The 26,310-nt window shown below is 54.3% G+C and overlaps 15 protein-coding genes and 1 non-coding gene across 16 annotated transcripts; 10 read left to right on the plus strand and 6 right to left on the minus strand.

The window, feature by feature from the left end:
- Positions 1–934: 934 nt before the first annotated feature.
- BU25DRAFT_150415 (uncharacterized protein) lies at positions 935–2,602 on the plus strand. The gene has a single exon (XM_033700627.1). The coding sequence runs from the start codon at positions 1,177–1,179 to the stop codon at positions 2,473–2,475; it is 1,299 nt and encodes a 432-aa protein (XP_033566569.1). The 5' UTR covers positions 935–1,176; the 3' UTR covers positions 2,476–2,602.
- Positions 2,603–3,380: 778 nt separating this feature from the next.
- Positions 3,381–4,124, plus strand: BU25DRAFT_454715 (uncharacterized protein; the record flags this gene model as incomplete). Its single annotated transcript, XM_033709886.1, has 3 exons — positions 3,381–3,396; positions 3,514–3,874; positions 3,968–4,124. The coding sequence occupies 3 exons, from the start codon at positions 3,381–3,383 to the stop codon at positions 4,122–4,124; spliced, it is 534 nt and encodes a 177-aa protein (XP_033566570.1).
- Positions 4,125–5,219: 1,095 nt separating this feature from the next.
- BU25DRAFT_150420 (uncharacterized protein) lies at positions 5,220–5,705 on the plus strand. The gene has a single exon (XM_033700628.1). It carries the CDS (start codon positions 5,316–5,318, stop codon positions 5,574–5,576), a length of 261 nt encoding a protein of 86 aa, XP_033566571.1. The 5' UTR covers positions 5,220–5,315; the 3' UTR covers positions 5,577–5,705.
- A 150-nt stretch (positions 5,706–5,855) lies between these two features.
- BU25DRAFT_t22 lies at positions 5,856–5,962 on the minus strand. Its single transcript has one exon. It is a non-coding gene; the product is annotated as a tRNA-Ala (tRNA).
- Positions 5,963–6,880: 918 nt separating this feature from the next.
- BU25DRAFT_331209 (prephenate dehydrogenase) lies at positions 6,881–8,168 on the minus strand (the record flags this gene model as incomplete). The annotated part of the gene is made up of 3 exons (XM_033702386.1): positions 6,881–7,165; positions 7,236–7,990; positions 8,039–8,168. 3 exons carry the CDS (start codon positions 8,166–8,168, stop codon positions 6,881–6,883), a joined length of 1,170 nt encoding a protein of 389 aa, XP_033566572.1.
- Positions 8,169–8,859: 691 nt separating this feature from the next.
- BU25DRAFT_454717 (uncharacterized protein) lies at positions 8,860–9,444 on the plus strand (the record flags this gene model as incomplete). The annotated part of the gene is made up of 3 exons (XM_033709887.1): positions 8,860–8,907; positions 8,981–9,176; positions 9,233–9,444. The coding sequence occupies 3 exons, from the start codon at positions 8,860–8,862 to the stop codon at positions 9,442–9,444; spliced, it is 456 nt and encodes a 151-aa protein (XP_033566573.1).
- A 1,163-nt stretch (positions 9,445–10,607) lies between these two features.
- On the minus strand, positions 10,608–11,639 carry BU25DRAFT_330719 (Metallo-dependent phosphatase; the record flags this gene model as incomplete). Its single annotated transcript, XM_033702370.1, has 1 exon — positions 10,608–11,639. One exon carries the CDS (start codon positions 11,637–11,639, stop codon positions 10,608–10,610), a length of 1,032 nt encoding a protein of 343 aa, XP_033566574.1.
- A 355-nt stretch (positions 11,640–11,994) lies between these two features.
- Positions 11,995–14,434, plus strand: BU25DRAFT_487892 (uncharacterized protein). Its single transcript, XM_033711305.1, has 2 exons — positions 11,995–12,340; positions 12,389–14,434. Exons 1-2 carry the CDS (start codon positions 12,262–12,264, stop codon positions 14,191–14,193), a joined length of 1,884 nt encoding a protein of 627 aa, XP_033566575.1. The 5' UTR covers positions 11,995–12,261; the 3' UTR covers positions 14,194–14,434.
- BU25DRAFT_331008 (uncharacterized protein) lies at positions 14,332–15,343 on the minus strand (the record flags this gene model as incomplete). Its single annotated transcript, XM_033702379.1, is given in 3 exon segments — positions 14,332–14,740; positions 14,788–14,964; positions 14,982–15,343. Coding segments are annotated over 3 exon segments (948 nt in total), but the record flags the coding sequence as incomplete, so codon positions are not given.
- A 269-nt stretch (positions 15,344–15,612) lies between these two features.
- BU25DRAFT_475931 (uncharacterized protein) lies at positions 15,613–16,638 on the plus strand (the record flags this gene model as incomplete). Its single annotated transcript, XM_033710939.1, has 3 exons — positions 15,613–15,728; positions 15,780–15,901; positions 15,988–16,638. 3 exons carry the CDS (start codon positions 15,613–15,615, stop codon positions 16,563–16,565), a joined length of 816 nt encoding a protein of 271 aa, XP_033566577.1. The 3' UTR covers positions 16,566–16,638.
- BU25DRAFT_406924 (kinase-like protein) lies at positions 16,278–18,202 on the minus strand. Its single transcript, XM_033705399.1, has one exon. The coding sequence runs from the start codon at positions 18,123–18,125 to the stop codon at positions 16,773–16,775; it is 1,353 nt and encodes a 450-aa protein (XP_033566578.1). The 5' UTR covers positions 18,126–18,202; the 3' UTR covers positions 16,278–16,772.
- Positions 18,203–18,328: 126 nt separating this feature from the next.
- On the plus strand, positions 18,329–19,995 carry BU25DRAFT_330743 (DUF185-domain-containing protein; the record flags this gene model as incomplete). The annotated part of the gene is made up of 3 exons (XM_033702371.1): positions 18,329–18,452; positions 18,492–19,019; positions 19,070–19,995. The coding sequence occupies 3 exons, from the start codon at positions 18,329–18,331 to the stop codon at positions 19,993–19,995; spliced, it is 1,578 nt and encodes a 525-aa protein (XP_033566579.1).
- Positions 19,996–20,400: 405 nt separating this feature from the next.
- Positions 20,401–21,390, plus strand: BU25DRAFT_454723 (60S ribosomal protein L7; the record flags this gene model as incomplete). Its single annotated transcript, XM_033709888.1, has 3 exons — positions 20,401–20,521; positions 20,709–21,053; positions 21,107–21,390. The coding sequence occupies 3 exons, from the start codon at positions 20,401–20,403 to the stop codon at positions 21,388–21,390; spliced, it is 750 nt and encodes a 249-aa protein (XP_033566580.1).
- A 526-nt stretch (positions 21,391–21,916) lies between these two features.
- BU25DRAFT_150592 (uncharacterized protein) lies at positions 21,917–22,424 on the minus strand. Its single transcript, XM_033700629.1, has one exon. It carries the CDS (start codon positions 22,280–22,282, stop codon positions 21,974–21,976), a length of 309 nt encoding a protein of 102 aa, XP_033566581.1. The 5' UTR covers positions 22,283–22,424; the 3' UTR covers positions 21,917–21,973.
- On the plus strand, positions 22,425–23,102 carry BU25DRAFT_150593 (uncharacterized protein). The gene has a single exon (XM_033700630.1). It carries the CDS (start codon positions 22,566–22,568, stop codon positions 23,019–23,021), a length of 456 nt encoding a protein of 151 aa, XP_033566582.1. The 5' UTR covers positions 22,425–22,565; the 3' UTR covers positions 23,022–23,102.
- Positions 23,103–24,022: 920 nt separating this feature from the next.
- BU25DRAFT_150634 (uncharacterized protein) lies at positions 24,023–25,790 on the plus strand. The gene is made up of 2 exons (XM_033700631.1): positions 24,023–24,178; positions 24,251–25,790. The coding sequence occupies exon 2, from the start codon at positions 24,295–24,297 to the stop codon at positions 25,639–25,641; it is 1,347 nt and encodes a 448-aa protein (XP_033566583.1). The 5' UTR covers positions 24,023–24,178; positions 24,251–24,294; the 3' UTR covers positions 25,642–25,790.
- Positions 25,791–26,310: the final 520 nt, after the last annotated feature.

Here is a 26,310-nt window from a genome sequence, read left to right on the forward strand (position 1 = left end):
CCGTGGGAGGTGTAGTGGTGCGTTTGCAGCCGGTTTGAGGAGAGCGAGGAGAGGCCGGGGGTGCGGCGGCGGTCCATTGTGGGTGAGGGTAGGTGGGGGGGGGGGGGGGGGGGGGGGGGGGGGGGGGGGGGGGGGGGGGGGAGGGGGGGGGGTGAGGGGTGGGTGTGAGTGTGAGGTGTGAGTGTGAGGTGTGAGGTGTGAGTGTGAGGTGTGAGTGTGAGGTGTGGATGTGATGTGCGCAGGTGGGTTGAAGGTGGGCAGACTCGTAGATAGAGAGTAGTTGAGGCTCAAGATTCGAGATATGTATCGGTGGGGCGTGATAAAGTGCTAGAACCCTACCAGCAATAAGAAAAGGCTTGCTATGTCCGGAGGCGCAGGCGTGGTGAAGGTGTCGGTTGTCGCGTGCTGGCGGTATCGAGCGTTGAAGATGACGTGGGGTCGAGCATAGAGCTTCAGGAGCCTCATGGATGAAGCGCCGCGCCATTCCGCGGACGCTGAAGAACTCCATGAAGGAGCAGTGGTGCTACAACAAACGCAGGCACAACCTCAAACACACTGCAGTGATTCTCTCCGTGCCACCTCGCTGCCGTCCTCACTCCACCGAACACGGCACTCCTCAAGCTGATGGGACGGGGTATCGGCGTGGTGGGGTCAGCAACACGCAGAAGATCGCTGCGTGTCAGCTGTGCTGATCCCTTCTACACAAAACAATGTCCACCATGATCGTCAGGACACAGAAACTCAGCAACAACATGACGAGAAGCTGCTCGGAGCGTCAGTAAGCCCTGCTCGGCGGGACCAACCCTAATCTGCATCACGTATGGTTCTCTTCGGCAAAACCATCGGCGGTCCCTCCCGCCCACCAAATGCCCACAGCTCGTCAACGCTATCTGTGGCCCTGGCTCCACCGGACATGGCATTCTCTTAACCTGCAGGCGCCTTGACAACCCTTTGCTGGATTTCTCCCCCGTCCGCAATCATCATCGCCCACCTTTGCTTCTGTGCACGCAAGGTTTTCGCAATGTCGACCTAGGCTGCCGCACGTGTCCGGGCGCCACTACCGTTTCTGGAACATACCATCTGGTAGGATATCTGCAAATACCCGACTGTACAACACCTACGACATCCACCATTCTGCGGCACACGTGGTTTGAGGAGTTATTCCACAGCTCCAAAATGACCCCCTCCATCAACAGCTGCGTGCTGCTACTGGACCTACCTCAAAAGGCACTCGCTGGGATTGACCTGCTCTCGTTCACAACATCACCTAGGTTCAAAGGAGTCAAAAACTTACCGCCTGGCCTACATTTCATATTCGCCGCCAGTGACAGTGCGCTGTCCATAAGGCCTGGAGCATGGTTTTACGTATCGCCCGGGACAGGCCCCCCGCAAGTCTTCGTCAAGAAATGGGATGAACAGACCGAGGATCTGGTCGCCGAGACGTCGCAGACGGAAGTGCTGAGGTGGAAGGCGAACCTCGGGAGCATATGGAAAGACGGACTAACACCGTATCGACAGACCGTGCGAGAGGGGGATTCGGGCGCGGAAGGCGATTGGGAGGAGGAGTCGCAGGATTGGGATGAGCTGACGTCGAGAATCACACAGACGCTACTATCTCGGATATGTGGTCTCAATCCCGATCACTGGAGCTTGACATCTGCTTCATCTGGCTTGTTGGACTTGGAGTCAATACCAGGGCTAGACTCAAGCAACTCCACACAACATCCAGAGAAAGAGCTGAGGTTCCTGCCCGTTGATCTGAGGCGGACGTGGAGAGTAGGAGCAACGGGGCGAGAACGGACCGAAGCAGCACAGGATAGATCCTGGTTCTTGGGAGATCTGATCGAGAACCACAGCCAAGCGGGCGACAAGCGTGGTCGAGAGTTCGAAGTGCTTGGCGAACTGCAGTTTGCTTTCCTCATGGTCCTTACGCTCAACAACAACTCTTGCTTGGAGCAGTGGAAGAGGATCTTGACATTGCTGCTTACCTGCCGACAAGCGATCAAGGAGCGCTCCCAGCTGTTCCTCGAACTGCTGCGGACTTTGCGCGTTCAGTTGAGTCATTGCGTGGACATGGATGGGTTCTTCGACATGAACGAGGTTGGTGGGGGCTTCCTGCGGCCGCTGTTTACAAAATTCCGGAGAAACCTGGACGAGTTTGACGGAAAGTGGAAGTCAGATATGGTGGACGGTTTGGATGAGCTGGAGGACTATCTGCAGAAACAATTTGGCTGGGAGCGCGGTGATTCGTTCGTCAAGCGCGGAATGCTGGATCTCGAGGACGGCGAGCGTGTTGAGATGGACGTGAACGATGCAGACGAGGACGACGAGTCTGGCGACTACGCTCCAACAATCGTCGAATTGACACCGACGCAACTTCAGGAGTTGAACGGAAGTGATTTCAGCTACAAAAAGGGTGTTGCCGAAGACTCGGAGGAGGAGGCTGAACTTGACGACATGGATGAGCGGTATTGACAGCGGGATCAGACTTGCATACGAGAGCACCACTACCAGTCGGTCGCACTTCATTCCGCATCAATCAACACACAAGTGCTGATCCTGCACGAAGCGAACCTTATCTTCAGAGCTTGTCACACTTCACGGGCAGTCTTATGCCCGCAAGTCGCTTGCACCGCCTGTCGCAAAAATAGCAGGCGCCTGCAGGAACAGCGCTAGGGCGGATCCAACCCCATGGTGCAGATCATCTTGCGGTCAGCACAGCCTTGCGATGCCAGCAAGCACAGCAATTCAACTCGATTCCATGTGCAACTATCCAGTCTTTCCACACGGTCTACAGCTGGCATTCCCAATTTGCATCCTGCATACCGTTCAAGACTCAATGCATGCACGACGTCTGTCATATCCGAAGATGTATACACGAAGTCGCGTGTTTGACGCGCCAAGTACCAATTTCCTCCTGCAGTCTAGGCGCCCGCCGCTTTGGGGGCCGAGTTCGCGAACCTCGCCTTCCCCTGCACCGCCAGCATCAAGACTCTGACATTCCTGGCAAGCCTTAGGCCTGAAAAGCACTGTGTGGTAACGCGGAGACTCAGCTGGAGCTCACTGTCCAATGAGACGAGTGCATGCTTTACACGTCGTTCGACAAAAAATGCGCTTCAGCCTGATCGTCGCCAAAATGAGGGCTGTGCTCGTGCCGCAGCCTCTCGCCTGGCACAGGGATCGAGGACGGTACGCCTTGAAGCTGGGATGACTGATAATATAAACGTTGCCGGTGAGCCTTGTGGAGATTGAAGACCTAATTTTCCAAGCTGCTCTCACAATACAAAAGTTCTTTGTTCGCCCAAGATCTATCCAACGTCTACTTGTCGCGACTCTCAATCCAATCCCCAGAATTCTGCCAACCTACAGCTTTTGACAAAATGGAGAAGCAAGGTGGTGAGTAACGACATCTTTTACCTCTGAACTTGCAGCAACCCGCATCCTATACAAGCTCCCTCTGCTTTGTCGCGAATTCTCAACCAACACCTCAAACCCTATACTAATCTTCTACAGTCCCCATGCAGCAGTACCCTCAATCGCCCGACGTAACAGGCGCAACCCACCCACCCCTCTACCACCAAGATCCCGCCGCTGCGCAATACCAGCAACAGTACCCTCAGCACCCGCAGCAGCCCCAATCGCCGCCTCCCCAACATGTGCAGCCCGGCCAGCCCCAGGGCCCACACGAGCATCAGCAGAAGGCGTACCCGCACCCACAGCAGCCCGGCATGCCGCCCCAGCAGCAGTCAGGGACTGTGTACCAAAACGCCACGCCGATTGCGAGTCTGGGGCGCGGGCCCGCGCCCGCGGATTGTCCGGCGTGTGGGCAGAGGAGTATGACGAATATTGCGTTTGAGACGGGGAACACGACACAGTAAGTCCCCCAAAGTCCCCCAAAGTCCCCTTTCAAAGACTCGGGCAAAGTCAAGAAATGTGTGATCTGGAGTCAGTAGCTAATGGTGGATAGTGCCTGGGCTTTCGGCCTCTGCTGCTTGTGTTGTCTGGGGTGCATCCCGTATGTCATGAACAGCCTCAAGGATGTCACGCACAAGTGTGGGCGCTGCGGTGTCTTGCTTGCGACGTGGCATAGGAGTGGGACTACCGAAGTCCACATCCACTCCTAGACGTGTTTTGTCCAGCGAGGTGAAGCGCTTGGCGGAGTTGATTGTTGGCAAGAGAGTTGAGGCGTTCAGAATGATACCCGGGGGACGCAGGAGTGGTAGTGTGCTGAGGTGGTGGCGCACAGGCGGTTGGGGGGTGTTGAAGTGTTGTTCGTATACCCTGAATTGATCATTGTCGTTTTGAAGTCAGCTCAAGTACCTGTCAGCCGTTCTCGTGATGCTGTGACGCTGTGTGTGCGACCGACTGGCAGTGGTGCTCTCGTATGCAAGTCTGATCTTGCTCACCGGTTTGGTGTCAGTACCGCTCATCCATGTCGTCAACAGAGAAAGATGAGACTTCGCGCTATCTGTTGGCTAGAGTCTAGTTATATATCAGTTCCAAATTGATTTGATGAGATGTGCTGGATGCAGTCTCAGAAATACTCGAGTGATTGCAAGGATGGAAAAAGCACTGTGCCTGTAGGCTGATGGGAGAGATGGGAAATCACAAAGAAAGTCCAGGAGACGTATAGATTGAAGGGTTATGTAGTGACACGTGCGCACAAGCCGACATCACCGTCATGCTGCAGAAGAAGAAGAGAAAGGAGAGTGGGGAAGACCAAGTGTCTTCGTTGCTCTTCAGTCTCGCAGGAACGTTTGTGTGTTGAATTCGTACTCCTGCATGCTCATCTGCTATCTGCTGCTCCACTCAACGCCTCGCGAACTGGCGATGCTCTCGTCCCAAAGCCTCATCATGCTGTCTCAGCAGCTAGCTCAGATCCTCAATGTCCTCAAGCACAAGCGGTGAACCAAAAGGAGAGGAGGGCTCGACCTTCCCCCTACTGATGTCATCACTGGTGGGCCTATCGAAACCATTGAAGCCAGCAACATCGCCAACATCGAGACGTTCGTGGTTCCTGGGTCCATTGGAGCCGCCAAGTTGGCCGAGAAGGCCAGCAAAGTTGCGCGTCTTTGTGGTGAGGACGGAGAGGTCGATGGCTGGGGATTGGAGTGGTTATTAAAGAAGCTTGAGCTTGATGTGATTGAGGAAGGCGTTTAAAGCGGTCGGAACGAAGACAGCAAGGTGACTGCAGGCCCAACATCTGAGCTCACTGGCACAAAAGTTCCGAACCTCGTCTTTACTAGACACATTGTAGTCATTTCTGCATACTGCTCAAAGATAAGCAGACTTAGAAATAACATCGTAGTAGCCAGATGCGCACCTCGATATCCTTCCTCACCTACCCGCAGAAGCTTGGCCGTCCGTCTCAGGTCTTGGTCTCAACCATCATTGGCGCATGGCCAGCTTCAGCAAGTCCAGGAGTTGTAAAGGGTTCAAGTGTCGAAGGCGCTAACAGCTTCAGTGCGGTATTGCTCTGTGAAAACCGGCACTACCACAGCTTCATCAAATTGCTTCAAACAAGCTGCTCCGGGATGTGGCTCAGAGGTGGAGTGCCCGCGTGCATCGTGGTGTGATGTTGGAAGCCGGCAGCATGTGAGTTGTGTGCGCTGTAGCACACAGATTACATGCATCACTCGTGTGCGAATGTTTGACGAGCGGTTTTTCGACAACGAGGCAGTCGGAATCGTTCTGTTCCATGGTATTGGAGCATCTATGCTCAACTTGACACCCTGCAAAAAGAAGGCAGCATCACCTTTCTGGCACACCAGTATCTTCCAGCTCGGTACGTGATCAGACGTACGTAGATGTGTAGAGTGGGAGAAGCAAAAAGATGCCCATCAAGAGCAAAAGAGTGGAGAAGCAGGTGATCGAAACCTGGGCCTCCCGCAGATCATCGGTACTCGAAGTCGTAACTGGGAGAAGATGCAAAGCGGGCGCTCTACCACTGAGCCACATCCCCGAAGGAGCTTATTTGAAGCTATTAGATGAAAGTATGGGATTTGAAAAAATATAATATAGTTAGTTGACAGTATGGCGGGTCAGTCTTCTGTCTCGGTGGGGTGAAGCGCGGTGTGAGGGTTGCCGCGGTCTGGCACGAACATCAAAATTTGAAAGGTGGCACGAGCATCGAGCACTTCTGGCAACCGATTTGCTTGGCGGATGCTTCCCTGTTGAGCGTTATTATATGGCAACAACGTGCAGTCAGACTCTCGCGTTGCAGAGACAACATCCAGTACGGCAGCAGCATTTGCATAGCGCATTGTCGTCCTATAACAGTCCTTCAGGTTGCAAGTTGCCTTCAAATTTGCACTAAATACCTCCCAAATTCTCGTAGAAACTTACACTTACGTCTGGTGCTTTCTGCTACGCAAGGCGGACTGTTTGAAAACTGGACTGAGCCAAGTTCGATTGTTTGATCTCTATCAGCTTGCAAGTGCACAAATGACTACAGCAGATTTCCACTGCATCGAGTAAATTTGCTATAGGAACTGTAGAGTTTGGAGTGGGTGATCAGGGTTGGGATTGATGTGCTGGACAACATTGCATGCTGGCGTTTCTAGCACAAGAGAATCAGCAAAAGACTACAAAAATTCGAGGTCTCTGCAAGATAGACCGCGGACCCACGAAACTATTCCAGACGAGCTGTTGAAGCAGCAACAATTATTTTCGAACGAGATTCGGATGACCACGAACGACACAAGAGATACACGAACGCAAGAAATTACGCAAATGGCCTCCTGTAGCGAAACTCGCCTAGATTGTAATCGTCTTACCAACCTGAACCATGCGAAGGCCTCCACAGTCCATGACGTCTCATCTACATCCCACAGCCTAGCACTGCCCACCCCCACTAGTCTTTCTACTATCTGCCACCCTCTCACGAATCCTTCGTCTTCTCCAAGATCGCCCTAATCATCTCATTTCCCATCTTCGTCGCTTCCGGAAACCTGGGCTCAAAGTACTTCTGAATGCCCTCAAACTTCTCTCTATATGTATCGAAGTGGCCCAGACTGACTCTCTGGCTCCAGTCGCGCGCGGCGAACGTGAACTCAAGATCGTCGGCGCGAAATGTGTTGTCGTTGATGGCGGTGTCGATTGCTTCTTCGAGGAGAGATGAGTTGCGGAACAGCGACTCGGTGATGCCGAGCCACATGCGGAACAGCTGTGCAACATATCAGCTTTGTTTGTGCAAAGGAATGGAAAAGGAAAGGAGGTAAGACGTGGAGACGTACAGGCGTAGAGCAGATCATGTGGTCGTACGGCACGATCCCCAGTTTCCACCAACAGTCCACGATAGCGAGAAGACTGAGATGATTGTTCTTCAGCTTCCGTTCTGGCATCTCACCCAGACTGAATCGATCTAGCAAGTCATCTCGCAGCAGCAATTCCTGTCCTTCTTTCTTCTCGTGCGCGCCGCCAAACACCGCTTCTCTCGCAGCATACACACGGCGCGACAGCTCGTCTCGGTTTCCTGCGAGCATGAGCTTGAACAGCTCCGTCACGGACTCGGCGTACTGCTTGATCTGCTTTTGGGCATCCGGATTCAGGATTGCGAGACCAGCGTATACGTGCCACTTGTTCGCGTAGATGCGCAGCGTGATGTTGATCTTGACGTTCTCGATGCCGCCGATGTAGCGCGGTGTCTCCCAGGGGAATTGGTTGTTGGCGGACCATGCGGCGCCCATGCTAAGGAAGGCGGCGTGCGTGACGGCTTGCGTGTCGGCGGTGATGCGGTCGTGTTGTTCGCGGGTCAGGTAGACGTGCTTCGATTGCAGGCACGAGAGGACCGTCTCGACGAAGGTGAAGTCCGCATCGGAGGCGCGGTGCTTGATCAGGACGAGTGGTTGGCCTTTGGGGTCTACACCAGGCCCGTGGAGGGAGTGACAGGATACGATGCTGACATCGGCGGGGAGGTGCTTTTCGAAGGCTGCGATTTCTGGGGCTTTGCAGGAAGTTTGGCCGCCGACGATGGCGCCAACTTTGGTGGCTGTTCACGAAGGTTAGTCGAAGCTCGTCAAGGACGAAGATTGCATACACGGTCCGAAGGCCTTCACAACGGCGTCGATGTTCTTCGCTTCGACGCTGTAGATGATGTAATCGCTGCATCGAGAGACAAAGTGGCCGCTTAGCATAATCTCAACTTTGGGCTGGAGCAGTCTCAGCATGCTTCTATTGGTGATGTACGTAGACTATCCTACAAGGTCCTTGAACTCTTCCACCAATGTATCATATTTCTCCGGGACATCGCAGGCGTACACTCTTCACGTCGCGTCAGTCGTAGCTCATCTGTGGGCACTGGTTAGCAAGGTTCAAAAAGACGTCTTTGAACAGTGCGAAGAAGTTGTTGGGATCAGAGTTGTATAATTTAAGGTAGCGAGAATTCACATCATTGGCAGCAACACGTCCAATTACTGCCAACCAAGACGGTGACAGTGTAGCCGTGCGCCACACTCGAGCCAAATGCACTCACAGTCATCATAGAAAGGGAAAGGAGAGAAAAGGTAGAAGCTGACTTACCAAGTGCAAAGCTTTGGGACCCGTGCCGCGCACTCACTTCCATCCCGCTGCGCTCAGCCTACGCGCGTACATCTTCCCCATGTCGCCCATGCCGATGATGCCGACGCTCTTACGGTCGTCCATAATGATTAGGGTGCACACTGCAGTGCGTATGTTGAGCGCGGTGTTCAGCCCATGTTGAAGGGTTGGAGGTGCTGCGGCGCGTGAAGAGATAGCTTTTCTACCACGCTAGCAGACGTGACTAAGCAGCACTTCGCTTAGCTGTGGGGCCCACCTCAATAATTGCAAAAGTTCGACGACGACATCCGCACCCTCACCAGTCACTAATCCACAGCCAACATGCCTCCCAAGAAGAAGGTCGAGCGCGGTGCGCAGGAGAACATCCAGGTACGCGACAACAGAGTGGTTACCATTGTGACGCGAAAAATACTTTCGAACGCGCATCTAACACTGCATGCAGCTTGGTCCCCAGGTCCGTGAGGGCGAGCTCGTCTTCGGCGTTGCCCGCATCTTCGCCTCGTTCAACGACACCTTCGTCCACATCACTGATCTGTCTGGCCGCGAAACCATCTCGCGTGTCACCGGTGGCATGAAGGTCAAGGCCGACCGTGACGAGTCCTCTCCCTACGCCGCCATGTTGGCTGCCCAGGACGTCGGTGCGTACACAACACACACGAAGACAGGAGGAACAACAGGCTAATGAGAATTCCAGCCGCCCGCTGCAAGGAGCTCGGTATCTCCGCCCTGCACGTTAAGATCCGTGCCACCGGTGGTAACCGCACCAAGACCCCCGGCCCCGGTGCCCAGGCCGCTCTCCGCGCTCTCGCCCGTGCTGGCATGCGCATCGGTCGCATCGAGGACGTTACCCCCACACCCTCCGACTCTACACGCAAGAAGGGTGGTCGCCGTGGTCGCAGACGCTAGAGGTATGCGCAAAGCATCTGTCTGGCTTGGTGGAGCATGGCATGGCATTACTCAGGTATATGCAATGGCAGCACGATTTATGGTTCATGTTTCATGACCTCAATCACAACAAGGTCGAGGGGAACGGCAAATTGCCTGGTCTCCCTGTTGAACTTGGCTATCCCGTAGAGATATGTGTGTAGTCAGGGTAAAGCAACAGAATCCTTTCCTGTTCGAAAAGATTCCTGACAATGAAGTGCTGTTGTGTTTGATGCATTACGATTACGATTACTATGACTATGCTGGGGCTGTGAACATGTAAGCTCGGTCATACTTTCCGCGCACATAGGCTTCCTGCGCACTCCACCCAAAGCAGCCATACCTTGTTGGGTTACGATTATCATTGTCAACAACAACGATTATATTTGCCACTCAGTACACGTCGCTCCGAGGGGTATTGAGTACTTGATCTGAGACCTCTGAGGTCTGGGTATTGACTGGTGATGTAGTAGGCCGGGCTCATATTTGAGATGACGAGAGTACTAGTTGAGGATTTTATGGGCAAAGCCCAGCAGCTCTCCATCCAGCTTGTATACTACGCTCTGATAGTCCTTCCCTTGCTTTGTTGTACGATACTACAAAGCGCTCCTTCTTGACAGGTGCTGCATCAAGGGCAGAGAGAGCTCGGATTTGATCTCGGTACTTGAATTCAAGTACTGAGAAAGGAGCAAGATCTAGTAGGCAATGAAATGGGGCACCCAGAGTTGCCCTAGAGGCTCATAGTTGCCGTTCGTGTGAAGGATTCGGGTGGCCATTTCTCGTATGCGTGGGTGAGAGGGTGGTTGTGCGCGTGAGTCCTCATCGAGTATCCAATCTACTAGAAGGCGGTCTTGCTCCGGAGTCAATCGCCGCTGATTTTGATGAGCTGTCGCGTGTGGTTGTTGACCTTGTAGCCGACTGCGCAGCGTGGATTCAGGGACCTTGTGCCAAGCAGCAGCCTTCCGCTGGCTTGTAAGAACACCAGAATTGAGGTCTGCGATAGCAGATTGTATAGCGAGCTCCCAGGACCCATTTTGACTGCGTGGCGTTGATAGTATAGAGCGTCAAAAGCTGGGTAACGCGTTGTGGTGGGGTGCGCGGGAACCCTATGTGCGCAGAAAGTACACGGTCGAGCTCAAGTCGTGCTATATCTCAACGACCTGGATCGGGTTGCCCAGCTTGCCCGTATTACCCTTCATCTGCGCCGCATTCACCAGCACGGTATGCGAACTCTGTCCGCCCCACACCCTATCCCACAGCAACTCCCTCACCCCTCTATACACCACCCTCACCACATTCCACCACAACCCCATATCCAACACTCCCCTCGTATAACTCGACTCCGTCTCCATCCCCTGCACATACGCCTCATGCGCGCGATTCCAATGCACAACCTCCGTCCCCGCACCCCAATGCACATGCCCAAAAACATGCAACAAGGGCTTGATCCTCTTAACCTCGTTGAGCAAATGCTCGCACCCCAGTGACTTCGGCAATGCGAGGTCCAAATGATACTTCGGCGGTGTGTGCGTAACCAGGATATCGATGTCCTCGGGCACCGTCTCGCTCCACGCATCGCTACCCCGCGCGTACTGGAACGCGTGCACGCTCATAGGCCCACAGGCCGGGATCTGCGGGGCGCCATAGATACGGAGTCTCCTCTGCGCGCCATCTCTGAGCAGCGGTGATCGCGAGTCTGTGGTGGGTGTGTCGCGCGGTGTGATTGTGAGCGTGAGCAGTTTGTGCTGGAGATAGTGCACCCTGCCCCACTCCAGATTTCCCTCTCGCTGTGCGGTGGAGAGCGAGGGGCGTGCGCGTGGGTCGAGGTAGGTGTCGTGGTTTCCGCTGATTACTATGATTTCTTTGTGCGGTAGGGAAGAGAGCCAGTTGATTTGCGCTTGTATTTCTTCAACACTTCCCTCGTTCGTCATATCGCCAGCATGGATGAGGATGTCGCCGCCGGGAACATCGTCAGGGATGTGAGTATGAGTGTCTGATATACATACTACGCGGATTGCTGGTTCGGAGGGTTTTGGTGTGGAGCGCAGACGAGTGAGGACATGGTATAGTTGGTGGAGGAGCAGTTTCACGGGGGCGCGGAAGAGCAGCGCAGGGAGCGGGGTGGGTTCGAAGTCATCTTTAGGGCTACGCCAAGGGTTCAGGATCTCGAGGACCATTACCAGGGGTTGGCGAGCGTGCTTGGTGGAGGGCTTGAGAACCTTGGTTCGAGGGGGCAGTGACAGCATCGATGGGTGACAGGGTCCAGGGATGGAGCTAGCACTTGATTGATCACGGAACGTCTTTCAGTACTTCTACACCATCACGCATGGATTTCTGCTTTTCGTGGAATAGCATCATTTGTAATGAGATATGTTTGTCCAATCGATGCTAGGTCAGGGCTTGTTGGTGAACGGCAGTTCTGTTCGCAAAAGGCAAACAAGCGGCTCTGCATGGCGGTGCAAGTTGTGGCTGCTGTGGCTTCCTCGAGTCGTTCTTACTCTTGCACTTGACCTCGAACACCACAATCATAATGTCGTCCAGACTTTCCTCAGCTACAGAAGCAGGCTGCAATGCTTGATCAGGCTATCGCTTCATCATGTTCACCGGGCCCCACCTCGTCATGAACTATTGGTCTGAGGCTTGCAGTAGAGCTCAGCTTGCGGGGCTGAGCGCGCATAGGTACATGCAGTATAAACCAGCCTTGTCCGGTTGGGATGGATAAGTATCAGGCAGCTCATATTCCCTTCCTCTCTTTCATACACATCGTGATATCGTTTCGTAGTTTGTGAAGGAGCCGACATGTCAGGACTCGAGATCCCAGGCCTCGCCATTGGCGGCATCTCTTTCTTCTTCCAAGCGTTCGCAGGATGCATCCAAGGTCAGTGCCCCTTCCGATGAGACGTCAATAGCTGCTAATTACCTTCAGGCTACGAGCTCATTGCAGATGCTTGTCGTTTGGAGAAGACCTATCAGAACATCCTGATCAAGGTCAAGATCGAAGAGCATCGCTTATTCGATTGGGCAAGATCCATTGGCCTCGACTACACGGACGAAAGACTTGTCCTCAACCACATGTCGAAGAACCTGATCATGGGCATCTTGGAACAACAGCAAAAGTTACTCTTCACTTTCGGCCGCCTCGACAAGAAGTATGCCAAATTGGCCAGTCCGTTGCTGGAAGAGAGACGAGAGGCGTTTGTATTTGATGCTGAGCGCCTTCTTGAGAATGGCGCCGGTACACAAGCGGACGGCAATGCAATCCGGTTTCCTCAAACCAATGACCTATTACAAAAGGTTCGTAAGTTCACAGAACAGCTCAAAACAGCCCCCCAAAGGCTCAAGTGGGCTTCATTGGATAAGGAGAAGGCGGAAGGCTTGGTCGCCGATTTGGTGCATTTCAACGACAAGCTACACGAAGCGCTCGACAAAGCTCAACGGAACAGTCTACGGGAAGAGCAGCTACGCACGAGCTACCAGATTGTGCTCCTGAATCGCACCATGGAGAACCTTGTCCAGATCGTCCAATCCCAGCGGATAACGTCTTCGCCACAATATCCTGCTCTTTTGCACCGCTCAGAGTCGGTATATGGCAATCCCAACAGCCGCGCCATTGCCCGCCAACCCCACACGCGACCACTTGCAGCTTTAGCACAGATTGCAGCAGTAAATCTTCAGAGCGAGGAGGACCACGGCATCGGTGCTGTCACTGATAGTTTCGTGGATGCTCTCGATCTCAATCAATCGGCAGAAGAGATCCACGATACCAAGATCGAGCTCGCTGATATCAAGACCAATACCAAATGGGACGACATAGACGAAGCTGACCGGACTGAGGGAACATATCACCACAAAAGCGTCTGGATCGAATGGAAACTCCCTGAACAAGGCCCCGTACAAACAAACGGCACCGACTTGATACACGAACGCATTACAACTCTTGCTACATTGTTGAGGGAGATGAACAAGATCGTTCAATTTCGTGCACCAGAATGCCTCGGATATTTTGAGGACGAAGACAACGGCCGTTACGGATTCGTCTTCGCGAAGCCAGAGCACGTAGCAAGCAACGAGAGTCCTACAACTCTGCACTCGCTTCTGTCCAAAGAGATGCCGCCTCTCGCAGACCGTATTACTCTCATGCGTCTACTCTCCGAGACCATCGAACAATTCCACGCTGTAGATTGGCTGCACAAAGGCTTGCGCTCATCCAACATCCTCTTTTTCAAGAACCCAGACACAGAGGCAGGCACAATCAACTTCTCCGATCCTTACATATCCGGCTTTGAATACTCGCGGCCCGCTCAACGCGACGACATGACTCAGCGCCCATCCGACGATCCAGGTGCAGATATATACCGCCACCCCCTCTCGCAAAGTGGTAGCAGTTTCCGAAAAAGCTTCGATCTGTACTCGTTGGGTGTTGTGCTACTCGAGATTGCGTACTGGAAACCCATCGACGAGATTCTCGAGATTGCCGATATCAATAAGGCTAGGCAGAAGGAAACCGCCAGCGCCAGGAGGAGACTGCTGGAAGATGCGCAGTATCAGACGCACATCAAGGGCCATCTGGGTGTCAGGGTTCAGGATGTCATCTGGTCTTGTCTCAAAGGGCCTGAAGGGTTTGACCTGTCTGCTGACTGTGATGAGAAAGATGCTCAGATTGGGGCGCATCTGCAGTGGGAGTTTGGCGAGAGGGTGGTGAAGAAGCTTGCACAGATGAAGGGCTTGTAGTGGTCTTTCCTGGCCTTGTGCGCCGTCTGTTGCTTGCTACATGCTTTTATCAAAATAAAGTTCTTGCAATCACCTCTATTTGTAGACCCGCATCGCTTTGTTAATGTGTAGTAGTTTGCGCGATTTACATCAAGCACATCAGCCTGGAGTCGGATGATACGCCTTGTACACTTGCATTGCGCCCTCAATGCTTTGAACCAACCCAAAGAAAATAGTAAGAAGCACAACCAAGATAGCGATCCAGAATGTATACCACTGTCCTCTGCTTCTTCGATCGTACCAAAATTGCCGTATAGATGTCAGACTCGGTTGCTCAAATCTTTCCTTCAGCTCGATAAGTTCGTCGCGCCAGAACTTGAATTTCTCGACTCGGCGATCCTGTGGCATGAGTCGATCAAGGCGTAGTAGTCCCAGGTAAAGCTGTGTAGATTCTCTCATAGGTTTTGCTTCACGTTGGAGCCACCTCTTTGTGGGCATGTCGTTACGCGGGAAGAGTAGTGCAAGTGTTCGTAGGGTCTCTTCCAAGAACCCATCGGGAAAGATTGCGCTAGGGACGTCTGCAGCGAGACTTGCAAACACTTATCAAACACTTACCTGTCTTGGCCTCTGAGGAATGCTACGTGGTGGAAGACACACAGAGTGGTGCCAGTCCACTTGATTTTCAGACCAGCGTATCGTCGAATGTTGAGAGCATGGAAGAGCTTTCCAAACTCTGGCGTATCTGGAACCGAGCAGCTTTCGGTGAAGTAATTCCCAAGGAGCGCTTTTATCCTTGCTGTTCATTGGACCAACTGAGAGGAGTGTGGCCAGGATTAGGTTCCTGGGAAATAGGGCCAACATCGACCATAGCGACAAGACGGACAGCGAGCCTGATGGATCTTTCAGCGATTCGCTTCAAAACATCATCCTGTCTTTTCTGTGCATAACATCCGACCAGAATCTGTCTCAACTCTTCTTTTGTGCGGCCTTTCTCGAGCCCGTTGGCGATGTCGATGATGTCTTGATGCTCTCTAATGGTTACATCATCCCCACTACCTTTCATAGCTTTTTTACACTCATCTCTGTAAGACATGAGGTAGGCGTTCCAATCCGAGGTTTGTTCAGGCGAAATCTGCACATCGCTCTGCCAGAGATTATTGATGAGGTTCGCCCAGTCATCCGGTCCGGGATTGGAGGGAACCGGATACGACAAACTCCAATATGAAATGGGTCGCCATTTGGTACAAATGAGAGCTCCTTACCATGATAGTCGGCTAGGCGGCTCCTCCATAGTCGATTCTAAAGTCACCGAGAATTATATGCTGCCGCAACATACCGCAGACCGCACGGCCCGTGGAACCCAGCTTTCGATCCACGAAATGTACTGCAAATACGGCGGCTCGCTTTATGAAGCTAGTAATCTCGAAGACTTAGAAGACGATGAGCGGACAGAGGCTGTATTCAGGAACTCCTCCGTATGGATCGAGTGGAAGATCGCAGATCAATTTTCGCTTTGGGCTGCAAATGGACCTCACGATTCTCTGGCCGAGGAGCGCGTGAGTCAGCTCTCAGCAATGCTTGAGAACAATAGCAACGATCCGTACCAGTTCTGCTTACACCGCGGCCTCGGTTACTTCGAATATGAAGAGATGTGAAGAGATGGGAAGATTTGGTCTGGTCTTCGAAAAGCCCAAGGGAATGCCTGAACAGGCACCTGTGACGTTACATAGTATGTTCCTCCAAACGGATCGGGATGGTGATATCATAGTCCCCCCTACCTCACCTGTCACATCGCGCTCATGCGTATCCTATCAGAAACGGCCGAGCGTCTTCATGCCGTCGACTGGCAACACCAGGGTCTTCGCTCAGCCAACATACTCTTCTTTGAGGATCCATGGATCTGCAAAATTGATTACGCTACACCCTTTGTATCTGGCTTCCATTACTTCCATCCTGCTACAAGGGATGACATGACTCAGAGACCCTCAGACGATCTTGCAGCTGATCTCTACCGCCATCCTTTCGCGCAGGATTTTTGCAACCAGCATTTCAAAAAGAGCCATGGTATCTACACTCTAGGCATCATCTTGCTTGAGATCGCTGTTTGGGAACCCATTGATCGGCTTCTCGGTATCGACTTCGGGGAAGTCCGACCAAAAGATGCATATCTCGTCCGAGATAGATTGGTCAATAGAGAGCCCAGGTTCTTGGAGCAGGTCAGAAGCCACCAAGGCAGAGCCATCGAAAATGTTATTGCGATTTGTCCTCTGGGACTAGAAGGATCCGGCCTCAGCAAAGACTTTGACGAGAGCAGTGAGGAAGGTGAGGCCATGTTGCAGCGAGCTTTTGGTGAACAGGTTGTGGCCAAGTTAGCGGGGATCAGAGGGCTGTGAATGAGCTTACACGGATTTCCTTAGGTGTTTGAATGGACTTCTTTCCCCACGGTGTGTCGCGCTCGTAACGAAGCTCCTACTGCCAGACAGGCTTCTTCAACTTAGCTGCTAGACAAGTCATGCGATCGGCTTAATCAATGCCAGGAAATGCCCACACTGATTTTACTATTGAACACTCGGGCATGGTAAGCGCATCCCATGTTGCACTCAAGCCATCTTAAGCATAAACCCCGCCCCCTTCTCCCCCTCTTCCTGCGCCGAAAAAATGCTACTAAAATCCACCTTCCCCAGCCCCGGCGCATCGCCTCTCTTTGGCGCATGCGGACTCTGTTTCCTCCTCTTCTCCTGGCCCGCCTTACTCGGAAATGTGGGAAACATCTCACTCGGCTTCGGCTTGGGCTGTTCCCTGAAATAGTCGTGTTCCAGTACCGCTTTCGCAGTGGGCCGGTCGTCGGGGTTCAAGCTAAGCAGTGAGGACAAAAGCTCCACGCCCGCGCCGCTGAGGAAGGGAAAGCGCGTGCGATCAAAAGACTGTTTGTTTCGCTGCCCACGCGGCAGTTTCAAACTCGGCGCGTTAGGCAGTCTCCAAAACCCAGGCCAGCTCTTCTCCTCCGGCAATCCACAGAGGCTGAATATACGGCTGAGTTGATCGACCTCGTTCGTGCCCGGCAGCACCGGCGTCTTCAGCAGCAACTCCCCCATCACACACCCCATACTCCACATATCGACCTCCGTTCCATAATTCGGCGTGCCCAACAGTAGTTCCGGTGCGCGGTACCACAGCGTGACAACCAACTGCGTCAAAGGCGCGGACGGGGGTGGTATGTACCGCGCCATGCCGAAGTCAGCGAGTTTCAGCTGTCCGCGGTTGTTGAGGAGGATGTTGGAGGTTTTGAGATCACGGTGCATTATGTAGTTGTCGTGCAGAAATGCCACGCCTCCCGCCAGTTGCCGTAACAACGTCTTGACTTCAGAGGCGACGAAGGGGTCGTGCATGTCTTCTTGCAGCGTCTTGAGGTCGTGCTCTAGGAACTCCATTACCAGGACACACTCCTCTGTGGTGTCGCCTGAGACGACTTCTTTCAAATCGACGATGTTTGGGTGTCGCGCTTTTTGGAGGATGGCGATTTCGCGGAGGGCGGTGATGGGGAAGCCGTCTTGGTTGTAGTCCATCTTGACTTTCTTCAGGGCCACGACTTGTGAAGTTGCGATGTCTTTTGCGCGTGAAACCCATCCATAGCTTCCCTCTTCGATGTGATTGAGAGTTTCGAAGTTTGAGCGGTGGTGGCAGGGTGCCCACCGCCCTCCTTCGAACCTTAGTAATTTACGCTCCTTTTCGGGGTCCTTTGGAGTTCTTGCGGTATCCTCTGTAGTGGCATCTTCGCTATTGGAGAGTCGCCGACGCTTTGCTGGCCGTTCTGAAGCCTCTTTGGCTGCTCGGGCTGCTTCTCCTGCTTGTTGTTGTTTTTGGAGCTTCAGGCGTTTCTTCTCTTCCTTGTCCTGCTTGCGGCGGAGAGCTTCTGCCTTGTCGGCCTCGTCATCTGCCCAGCGTGAGGCCATTATTGGAGTGGTTGGTAGAGTATCGTAAATTCAGATGTCCGGATATAGCCGCTAGACGCACTCCAGTTGCTGTTGCATGTGTGAAGGAAGAAGCACGTGTCGACGCCTTCATGCAGTGTCATGGCCATAGCTCCTCCGCGTTCCGACAACATTTTACACTCGGAACGCGCAGACGTCATGGACCTCCTTCTGCAGCAACCGCCATGAGAGCCCAATCTCTCAGTCTGCTCCGCACAGCGACACGATGTAGTCGCGCGCGACCACACTTGATCAGCTCTCTGCCCGCGCGACGTGCGCTTCGCCTGTCCTCGACCTCGGCGCCTTCGAGTCCCCCAACACCGCCGGCCACGCCTCCAGTGCCGAAAGAGGGAGAGCGGAAATGGTCGACGCCGCTCGCACAGTTCCTCGGCCAGGCCATCACAACAACAGGGCCTATCTCGGTCGCGGCGTACATGCGCCAATGCCTCACATCTGAGCTGGGTGGGTACTACACGCGCACACCCACCGTGGGCGAAGACCAGTTCGGGACCAAGGGCGACTTCGTCACCTCACCAGAGATCAGCCAGGTGTTTGGCGAGCTGATCGGGATATGGCTGTACGCCGAGTGGCTCGCGCAGGGCCGCAAAGAGAAGGTGCAGATCATCGAGGTTGGACCTGGCAGAGGCACGCTGATGGACGATGTGCTGCGGACACTGTCGAGCTTCAAGAGGATGACGAAGAGCATTGAGGCGATCTACCTTGTTGAGGCGAGTCCGCATCTGCAGAAGCAGCAGGCGTTGCGATTGGCGGGAACGGAAGAGCTGGAGAAGAGCGAGGTTGGGTGGAAGGCGAAGTGCAAGTACTTCCCCGACTGCGACATTCAGTGGTGCGAAGACATTCGATTTGTGCCCAAAGGTATGTCAAATGTGCCTCTCCAAGCACTTCAATTGCTGACAATGGTGCAGATGAGACAGCCACCCCCTTCATCCTCGCCCACGAATTCTTCGACGCCCTACCAATCCACGTCTTCCAAAACGTCCCGGCATCCTCAATCCCTGCATCCTCGACGATCATGACACCCACCGGCCCCATCACCCCCAAACACGGTCCTACAGCGCCCGGAAACCAATGGCACGAGCTCGTCGTCTCACCCACGAATCCGTACGCTTCCACGCCCAACCTTAAGCCTGGCGAAGAGAAGCCTGATTTCGAAATGACCGTCTCCAAATCCCCGACGCCACACTCGCTTTACCTACCCAGGATGAGCAACAGGTACAAGAAGCTGGAGAAGACCGATGATGCTATCATTGAGATCAGCCCCGAATCACTATCTTACGTGTCTGACTTCGCAGTCCGCATTGGCGGGAGTGACGGCGCCGCCTCTCGACCATCGAAACCGGGGAGCGCGCCGGCCGCAAAACCTGTGTCTACGCAGGACGCGCCGTTCAAGAAAGCGGAAGCGAGTGGTGCGGCATTGATCCTAGATTACGGGACGACCGACACGATTCCTGCAAACACGCTCCGCGGAATCCGCCACCACAAAGCCGTTTCGCCCTTCGTCGCCCCGGGGCTTGTCGATCTCTCCGCAGACGTCGACTTCCTCGCCCTCGCAGAGTCAGCACTCGACGCATCAGACAGCGTCGAAGTCCACGGCCCTGTCGACCAGTCCTTTTTCCTCGCGACCATGGGCATCAAGGAGCGCGCTGAGAGGTTGCTGAAGAACGCCAAGGACGACGAGACGAGGGTGAGGTTGGAGATTGGGTGGAAGAGGCTCGTTGACCGCGGGCCGAATGGCATGGGGAAGTTGTATAAGGCTATGGCCATTCTTCCGTATGTTGAGGGGAAGAAGGTTAGGAGGCCTGTTGGGTTTGGTGGAGATATTATGGGGTGAATGTTGACGAACTCGTGTACGATATGTTAGATTACGTTGGACCATGTATAGTGTACAAGGTGGAAAAGATTAGTGGAAGGGTGAATACCACTGTGGAATGTCTTGTATCGTACAGGCAATGAGACCTAAGCACGCAATCCTCCTTGATCTCAAAGCCAGGCATAAAGTCTCGAAGAGATACACTCCCTTTACTTGATCAACAACACGTAGCTGTTGTACCTAGAGGCTCGTGTATTGAGCATTTGGCAGCTGGAGATATTCACGTTGGACATCCTGAAGCAGGGTCTCTGCGAGGCTTAGCGCGCCCCACACGCTAGCGTCTCCGCTAGGGCCGTCGAACAAAATTCGCAGCGAACTTTTGCGTTTCGACTTCGACGGCACGATAACTTCGCACCGGACACCAAAATGGCAGCCACGACCGTCCCAACGCAAGACAATATCCTCGTCCCCGAGACGCTGCTGAAGAAGCGCAAGTCGCAGGAGAGGGCTCGCGAGGAGCGTGCGATTGCGACAAAGGAGAAGCGAGGTACGCTGGCACCAGGTGCCGTGGGCGAACACGAGGAGCAGGCGATCGCGATGATTCTAACTACCAACACATCGGCTAGCCTACGGGCAATGTTGCTGTCGTTAACCATCTTTCGGGAATGATGCGATCGCCCCTCGTGGAGTTCATTGCACAGCTTATAACGCGAGCAAAAGCTGACTTTGAACAGACAAGAGCAAGAAGAAGCGCGAGGTTATCTTCCAGCGTGCTGAGAAGTACGTCAAGGAGTACCGCGATGCCGATCGTGAGAAGATCCGCCTGAAGCGTGAGGCCAAGAAGCAGAACGAGCTTCACGTCCCTGCTGAGTCGAAGCTCGCTTTCGTCGTCCGTATCAAGGGTATCAACAAGATTGACCCCAAGAAGCGCAAGACCCTGCAGCTCCTTCGTCTGCTGCAGATCAACAACGGTGTCTTCATCAAGCTCACCAAGGCTACTCTCGAGATGCTGAAGATCATCGAGCCGTTCGTTGCGTATGGTTACCCCAACCAGAAGTCCGTCCGCGAACTCATCTACAGTAAGCTTGCTCACCACAAACACTCACATGAGCTTTACTGACCCGTCCTGTAGAGCGTGGATATGGCAAGGTCGACAAGCAACGCCTGCCGCTGACTGACAACGAGATCATCGAGGAGAACCTCGGAAAGTACGGCATGATCTGCATGGAGGATCTCATCCACGAGATCTACACTGTTGGCCCCAACTTCAAGCAGGCCTCGAACTTCCTGTGGCCATTCAAGCTGAACAGCCCCAACGGCGGCTTCCACAAGAGGAAGTTCAAGCACTTCGTCGAGGGCGGTGACCTAGGCAACCGGGAAGACCACATCAACGAGTTGATCAGGCAGATGAACTAGGTACGATTTGTAAGGGCGTTTGTGTGTAGGGTTGTGCATGGGTTTCATGCCAGCAGCAATTGGTTTGGTCGGATATACCATGGGATTATGCATTGCAGCGGCGTTTGGGAATGAGATCACGGCCAGTGCCAAAAAGGGTCGACATAACGACTTCACGTGCAAGAAGCATGAACGAAATTAAGCAATTCCTGTTTCGCCTCATGTGGCACCGAGACACATCACTCATTTTTGTAAAGGCAGACTTTGCATGGGTGTGACACCAGTGACATGGTCTCGCAGCAACACCTGCTCGATGACTGCCCGACGGAGCTACAATGACCGTGGTCCCTTGCGCGGCATGCCAGGCACCGAAGTATTCGTAAAGGTCGTCGTCATGGCGGTCAGGAATGTAACATCTCAAAACGCAGTACAACGGCACGAAGTCTTCAGCCGGATACGATGGCCTGCTGCCTGCCAGAAAATCTCGTGATGGTCGCGAGCCGTGACTGGCGATGTTTGACGTTGAGCTCAACACCAACAGATCGTCACCAATCTAGCTGACAAGCCGAGCGCTTGGTTGTAGAGGTGCATGCAAGGGGCAGGTTCAACTTTCCACACCCAAGTCACGATTTTCTTTCACGTGGGCACGCTTGATTACGGAGTGTCGCGGGCCAGATGTGCGAGGTGCGCCCGAGGGGCTGGGGTCGCCACTCTTCGACTCACAAGGTGACGATGTTTTCTTCGTAGAGTGGGATGCATGCCAGTGAGAGATGGAAGTGTACGGTGTATGACGCCCACCAGCATGTTGACTTGGTTGCCGCCGACGCTCACCTGCGGGCACACGGCTGCAATGTTTGATTTGGGGTTCGATTCGCAAAGGCCAGGCTGATCGAGGACCCTCACCCCTCATCATCAGCGCTGCACGCTGTCGGCGTCGGTCATGATTGCGACCCCCGCCCAGGTGGAGTCAAGAGGATGTGAGCAAGGCCTGACTGCCTTCGATCCCTTGGGCCAGAATGCCGTGGGATCCATTTGGCTCTAAATCCGACATCGTCGACCGCGGGCTACGGCCAGAAGCGGGGACCTCAACTTGCTCATGCGGCCACGAGGTGCACGCATGTCTGGCACAACTTTCACGCGGGCGCGAGGGTCCGGCGAGTGCCTTCTAGGAGAGTGAAGGTGATGGAGGCGCGCGCATGGTCGCAGGCACTGCTGGCTTTTTGTTATGGCTGCAATATGTTTCTCGTGTACACGGACCGCATCTATTTATGAAGGCTGGGTCAAGCACAGGGCAAGGCAACTCGAATCGAAGGGTCTTGCACTCTGGCGCAGATGACAATTGCAATTGCTGTAAGCCGGCTGTTGCATGCCTTGGCCCTCCCAAACGGGCCAGTGAAAAGGATGGGGACGGCAGCCGGATTCCACGGAGAGGAGGCGACAAGAGCAGCCCACACACGACGTGGCTCGCTCCAACAAGGGTGGTCAGAAGGCGGTCCCTGGAACCGTTCATTGGATTGCGCTTCGGGGGGTGCAAAAGGGTGCAGCAATTTGTGCCTGACGACGCAGCCAGTGCAGCGGTGCTGAGCACGGCGCAGAGTCATGCGTGGCCGCTGAGCGCGCTTTGCGGCCTGGTGAGGGTTATGACGGGCTAGACTGCATGTGGCAGAGTTTTCACCTGTGCACGGCAGATGAGTGGACAGCTAATGAACGATTATTACGCAGACACGACGGGGCCTGTGCTGGGGTGCGAGGCCTGCACACGCCTGTGGACCTGCGAGGGCTTGTTGGCTTGGAGGAGGAACGGGCTCGTCGAAGGCCCCTTCGCTAAACGGCCACGGCCGGGCAACCAGAGCACATTGCTAACGAGCCGTGTCTGCATCCCTTCTCTTCACCTCTCCACCCTCTCCCATCCTCACCCTCTCCCCCCAAACCTTGCAGGTTGCAGGCGCTGCTCGAAGCGACTCCCGCCGCTGAGCCAACTGCTGCTTCGCAACAGCCGGGCTGACTTGACCGTCTACACGCAGCAAGCGCACGCTCGGGCATTCCTACACGCCTCCGGAACCACGGCTCTCCAGAAGTCCAGCATCACCTTTGCCCGGTGACTGCACCCTCCGCCGCAGTTGACGTCGTCTCCCTCGCAAACCACCACAGGCTGTGCTGCGCTCACGCCGGTATTTTGTTCGTCCGTCAGCGCACCTACGAACGGTCCATTCCTGGTTCGCGGGTCACCACCTGAACCAAGTTTTCCTTGGACGGCATCAAACCTCATCGTTGGCTCATTCATCGTGAACCACCGTGTGTTTTCTTTTTCGCCTCGAGTTTTGGACTGTATTGCATCTGGGTTTCGGTTTCGAGCGTTGCTCTTTCCTTTTTTTCCGCCTTCTAGGTCGCGCCTTCCTCTCGAGGTCCCAACCAACCGGTTGCTCACCTGCAGCTCACAACGACCTCGCATCACCGCGGCGATCTATTCACTTAGACTTCGCCCTTCCTCGCGTTTCAGCACTTCACACGCGCTTCGACAACCTAGTCTCTCGACGCACAAACCGCGTCGCCTATTTGTGGTCCCAGCTGCGACACCAGACTTGCCGACCTCACCCCGGCTCGCGCTCTTCGACGTCAACGACGACCATTGTCTGACCGAGACATTATTCCTAGTACCTCTCGACGTTTGTCTTGATTGTTCCACCGCAAAACCACAGAATATTTGCGACAACCCTCCTTTGTGCATGACCGGAGCCGTCTAGAGCACCGTCACGCTCACAAAAGAGCTCACGCTCACCACCCTCCGGCGGCATCGAACGAAGAGACTGTACGTCACACCACCATCGTGACAGCGATCACAACCTTGCCAGCGCACGACTTGTACTAATACATCGCACAGGTCATCGTCCGTCTCTCGTTTCTCTCCAACACCTTAGCATCAACATGCCGTCCTTCTACCCCAGGCACCAGATGCCTCGCCAGCCGTACACACCCCCAGAGTTCGTGCCTAGCTACCACTCCTCCTGCGGAGGCATGCCCTACCAGCACAACGCCTACTCTGGCCAGTCGGCGACTCGCCAACAGGACGACTACGACTATGCCGACCGCTACAGCCAACTCGCCATGGCTATGCCACCTATGTACCCCCAGGCCGGCACCTACATGAGCCACGCTCCTCCTAGTCTCCCACCACCGAGCTCGTTCTACGATGCTGGCAACACTTTGCCGCCCATGCGCACCCACGAGCAGGTCATGCAGCAGCAGCAGCAGCAGCGTGCGCAAGAGTACAACCAGCGCGCTCAGCAGCCTGCAAAGGAAGAGAAGCCTGTTGGCGGTGTATCGGCCAAGCTGGACTACGATATGGACGTGATGACCGACTTTGTCCGCGACATGGCATTGCAGCTCATCACACCCGGACGCATGGAGCCCACCTCTTTCCGCAAGTGGGTGTACCAGGTCCTCTGCGCTACAAGACTGCCGTCTGCCACCATCGTGCTCAGCATGTCGTACCTGTCCATCAGGATGCCCATGCTGGCCCACGAGCCCAAGACCGACACCCATCTTTTCCGCCTTCTCACCATTGCGTTGGTGCTTGGCAGCAAGTTCCTGGACGACAACACGTTCATCAACCGCTCATGGTCAGAGGTCAGCGGCATCAGGGTCGACGAGCTGAACAGGCTCGAGATGGAGTGGCTCAACGCCATCGACTACAAGCTTCACCGTGAGGCTACAGAGCACCAGGGCTGGAACACCTGGTCAGAGAACTGGAAGGAATACCAGACTCACGCCAGCCGAAGCAACAAGCTCAGCCCCATCGACACCTCGGTGCACCGCCATTCTTACAATGCGAACAAGCCGCTTCCTCCTCTGCCTATGCAGCAGGCCTACCAGCCCTCAGCGTACGAGCCTGCTCCCAAGTCTGCTATGTCCTCATACAGCTACAGTGGCTATGCTCAGTACGACCCTTGGAGATCGTCCGACCACTCTCCCGCATCCGCACCAACCACAGGACCCACCACCCCGGAGTACTATGGTGCCGCCGGACCCTGGGCTCCCACTGAGGGCTACTCACGTCGCACCATGTTCGGCTTCCCCCCCCTGTCTCAGCCAGCCCACTCTCAGCACCACCACCAGCAGTCGACCAACTATGGCCCACCTGCTTACCAGTCGCAGTACAACGCCTCTGCCTGGAACCAGCACGGTGTGAACTGTGGCTGCATGTACTGTGCGCAGAGGCACCAGCCGTACTTCATGGCTTCTGGCTTTGGTCCTCAGGCTATCACTGCCTAAGCGATGCATCCGTTACGACGCCTTCACCTTCTTCATTACATATTCGACGCTCGACTTTACCTTGACGCCCCGTTTGTCTAAAAGTTTCTGTTCTCTTCCGCACTGGCATTCGGTCTACTCTCTAGACTTCGCCGGTCACCGAATATACGTTCGTAGCATCCAGCTCGAGCCTGCCTTCGCCGACTCGCATGGCCCCTCCAATTCTCGGCGCGCAGAGTTTTGCCTCCGCCATCTGCACGCATATCGGCGCCATTCCGGATCTAACGAAAAACGCATACACAACTTGCGGTCATATTGCATGATAGATTTCCATTTTCTCGACCTAAAGGGTTCCGTTCTTTTGTTTTCTCTCCTTGTCTCCTGTTCTAGACATCGGCTTGTTCTGGGTCTTGGGCGCACGTACAGCGAAATTGTGGGATTTGGCGTTTTGTCCCTTTGGCCTGCGTGCCACAAGCAACAGTTTTGGGTCCGGTTGGCTACATCGCCGCTTCTAGCGCGACTTTTGTACAGCCTTTTCTTCACGATTGTCTTTGAACAATGTTCACTTCGGAGAACATATTTGCGTTTAATGGTTTCTTCTGCGAGGCTGGCTCTGGTAGCACAACCTGCCGCTTCCGCTTGGCCTTCGATCTTCCACAGTTCTCTGGTAGGACACCTTGTCCTGCCGTC

Source organism: Macroventuria anomochaeta (genome assembly GCF_010093625.1).
Source record: "Macroventuria anomochaeta strain CBS 525.71 unplaced genomic scaffold BU25scaffold_3, whole genome shotgun sequence".
Taxonomy (NCBI): domain Eukaryota; kingdom Fungi; phylum Ascomycota; class Dothideomycetes; order Pleosporales; family Didymellaceae; genus Macroventuria; species Macroventuria anomochaeta.

Excerpts from the sequence above, each read along its gene's own strand:
- BU25DRAFT_406924 (XM_033705399.1), bottom strand. The coding sequence starts at position 18,125 with ATGGCCTCACGCTGGGCAGATGACGAGGCCGACAAGGCAGAAGCTCTC.
- BU25DRAFT_150634 (XM_033700631.1), top strand. The coding sequence starts at position 24,295 with ATGCCGTCCTTCTACCCCAGGCACCAGATGCCTCGCCAGCCGTACACA.
- BU25DRAFT_150592 (XM_033700629.1), bottom strand. The coding sequence starts at position 22,282 with ATGATGAGGGGTGAGGGTCCTCGATCAGCCTGGCCTTTGCGAATCGAA.
- BU25DRAFT_487892 (XM_033711305.1), top strand. The coding sequence starts at position 12,262 with ATGTCAGGACTCGAGATCCCAGGCCTCGCCATTGGCGGCATCTCTTTC. Across the intron at positions 12,341-12,388 it reads GTTCGCAGGATGCATCCAAG|GCTACGAGCTCATTGCAGAT; the intron begins GTCAGTGCCCCT and ends AATTACCTTCAG.
- BU25DRAFT_150593 (XM_033700630.1), top strand. The coding sequence starts at position 22,566 with ATGGTCGCAGGCACTGCTGGCTTTTTGTTATGGCTGCAATATGTTTCT.
- BU25DRAFT_150420 (XM_033700628.1), top strand. The coding sequence starts at position 5,316 with ATGCGCACCTCGATATCCTTCCTCACCTACCCGCAGAAGCTTGGCCGT.
- BU25DRAFT_150415 (XM_033700627.1), top strand. The coding sequence starts at position 1,177 with ATGACCCCCTCCATCAACAGCTGCGTGCTGCTACTGGACCTACCTCAA.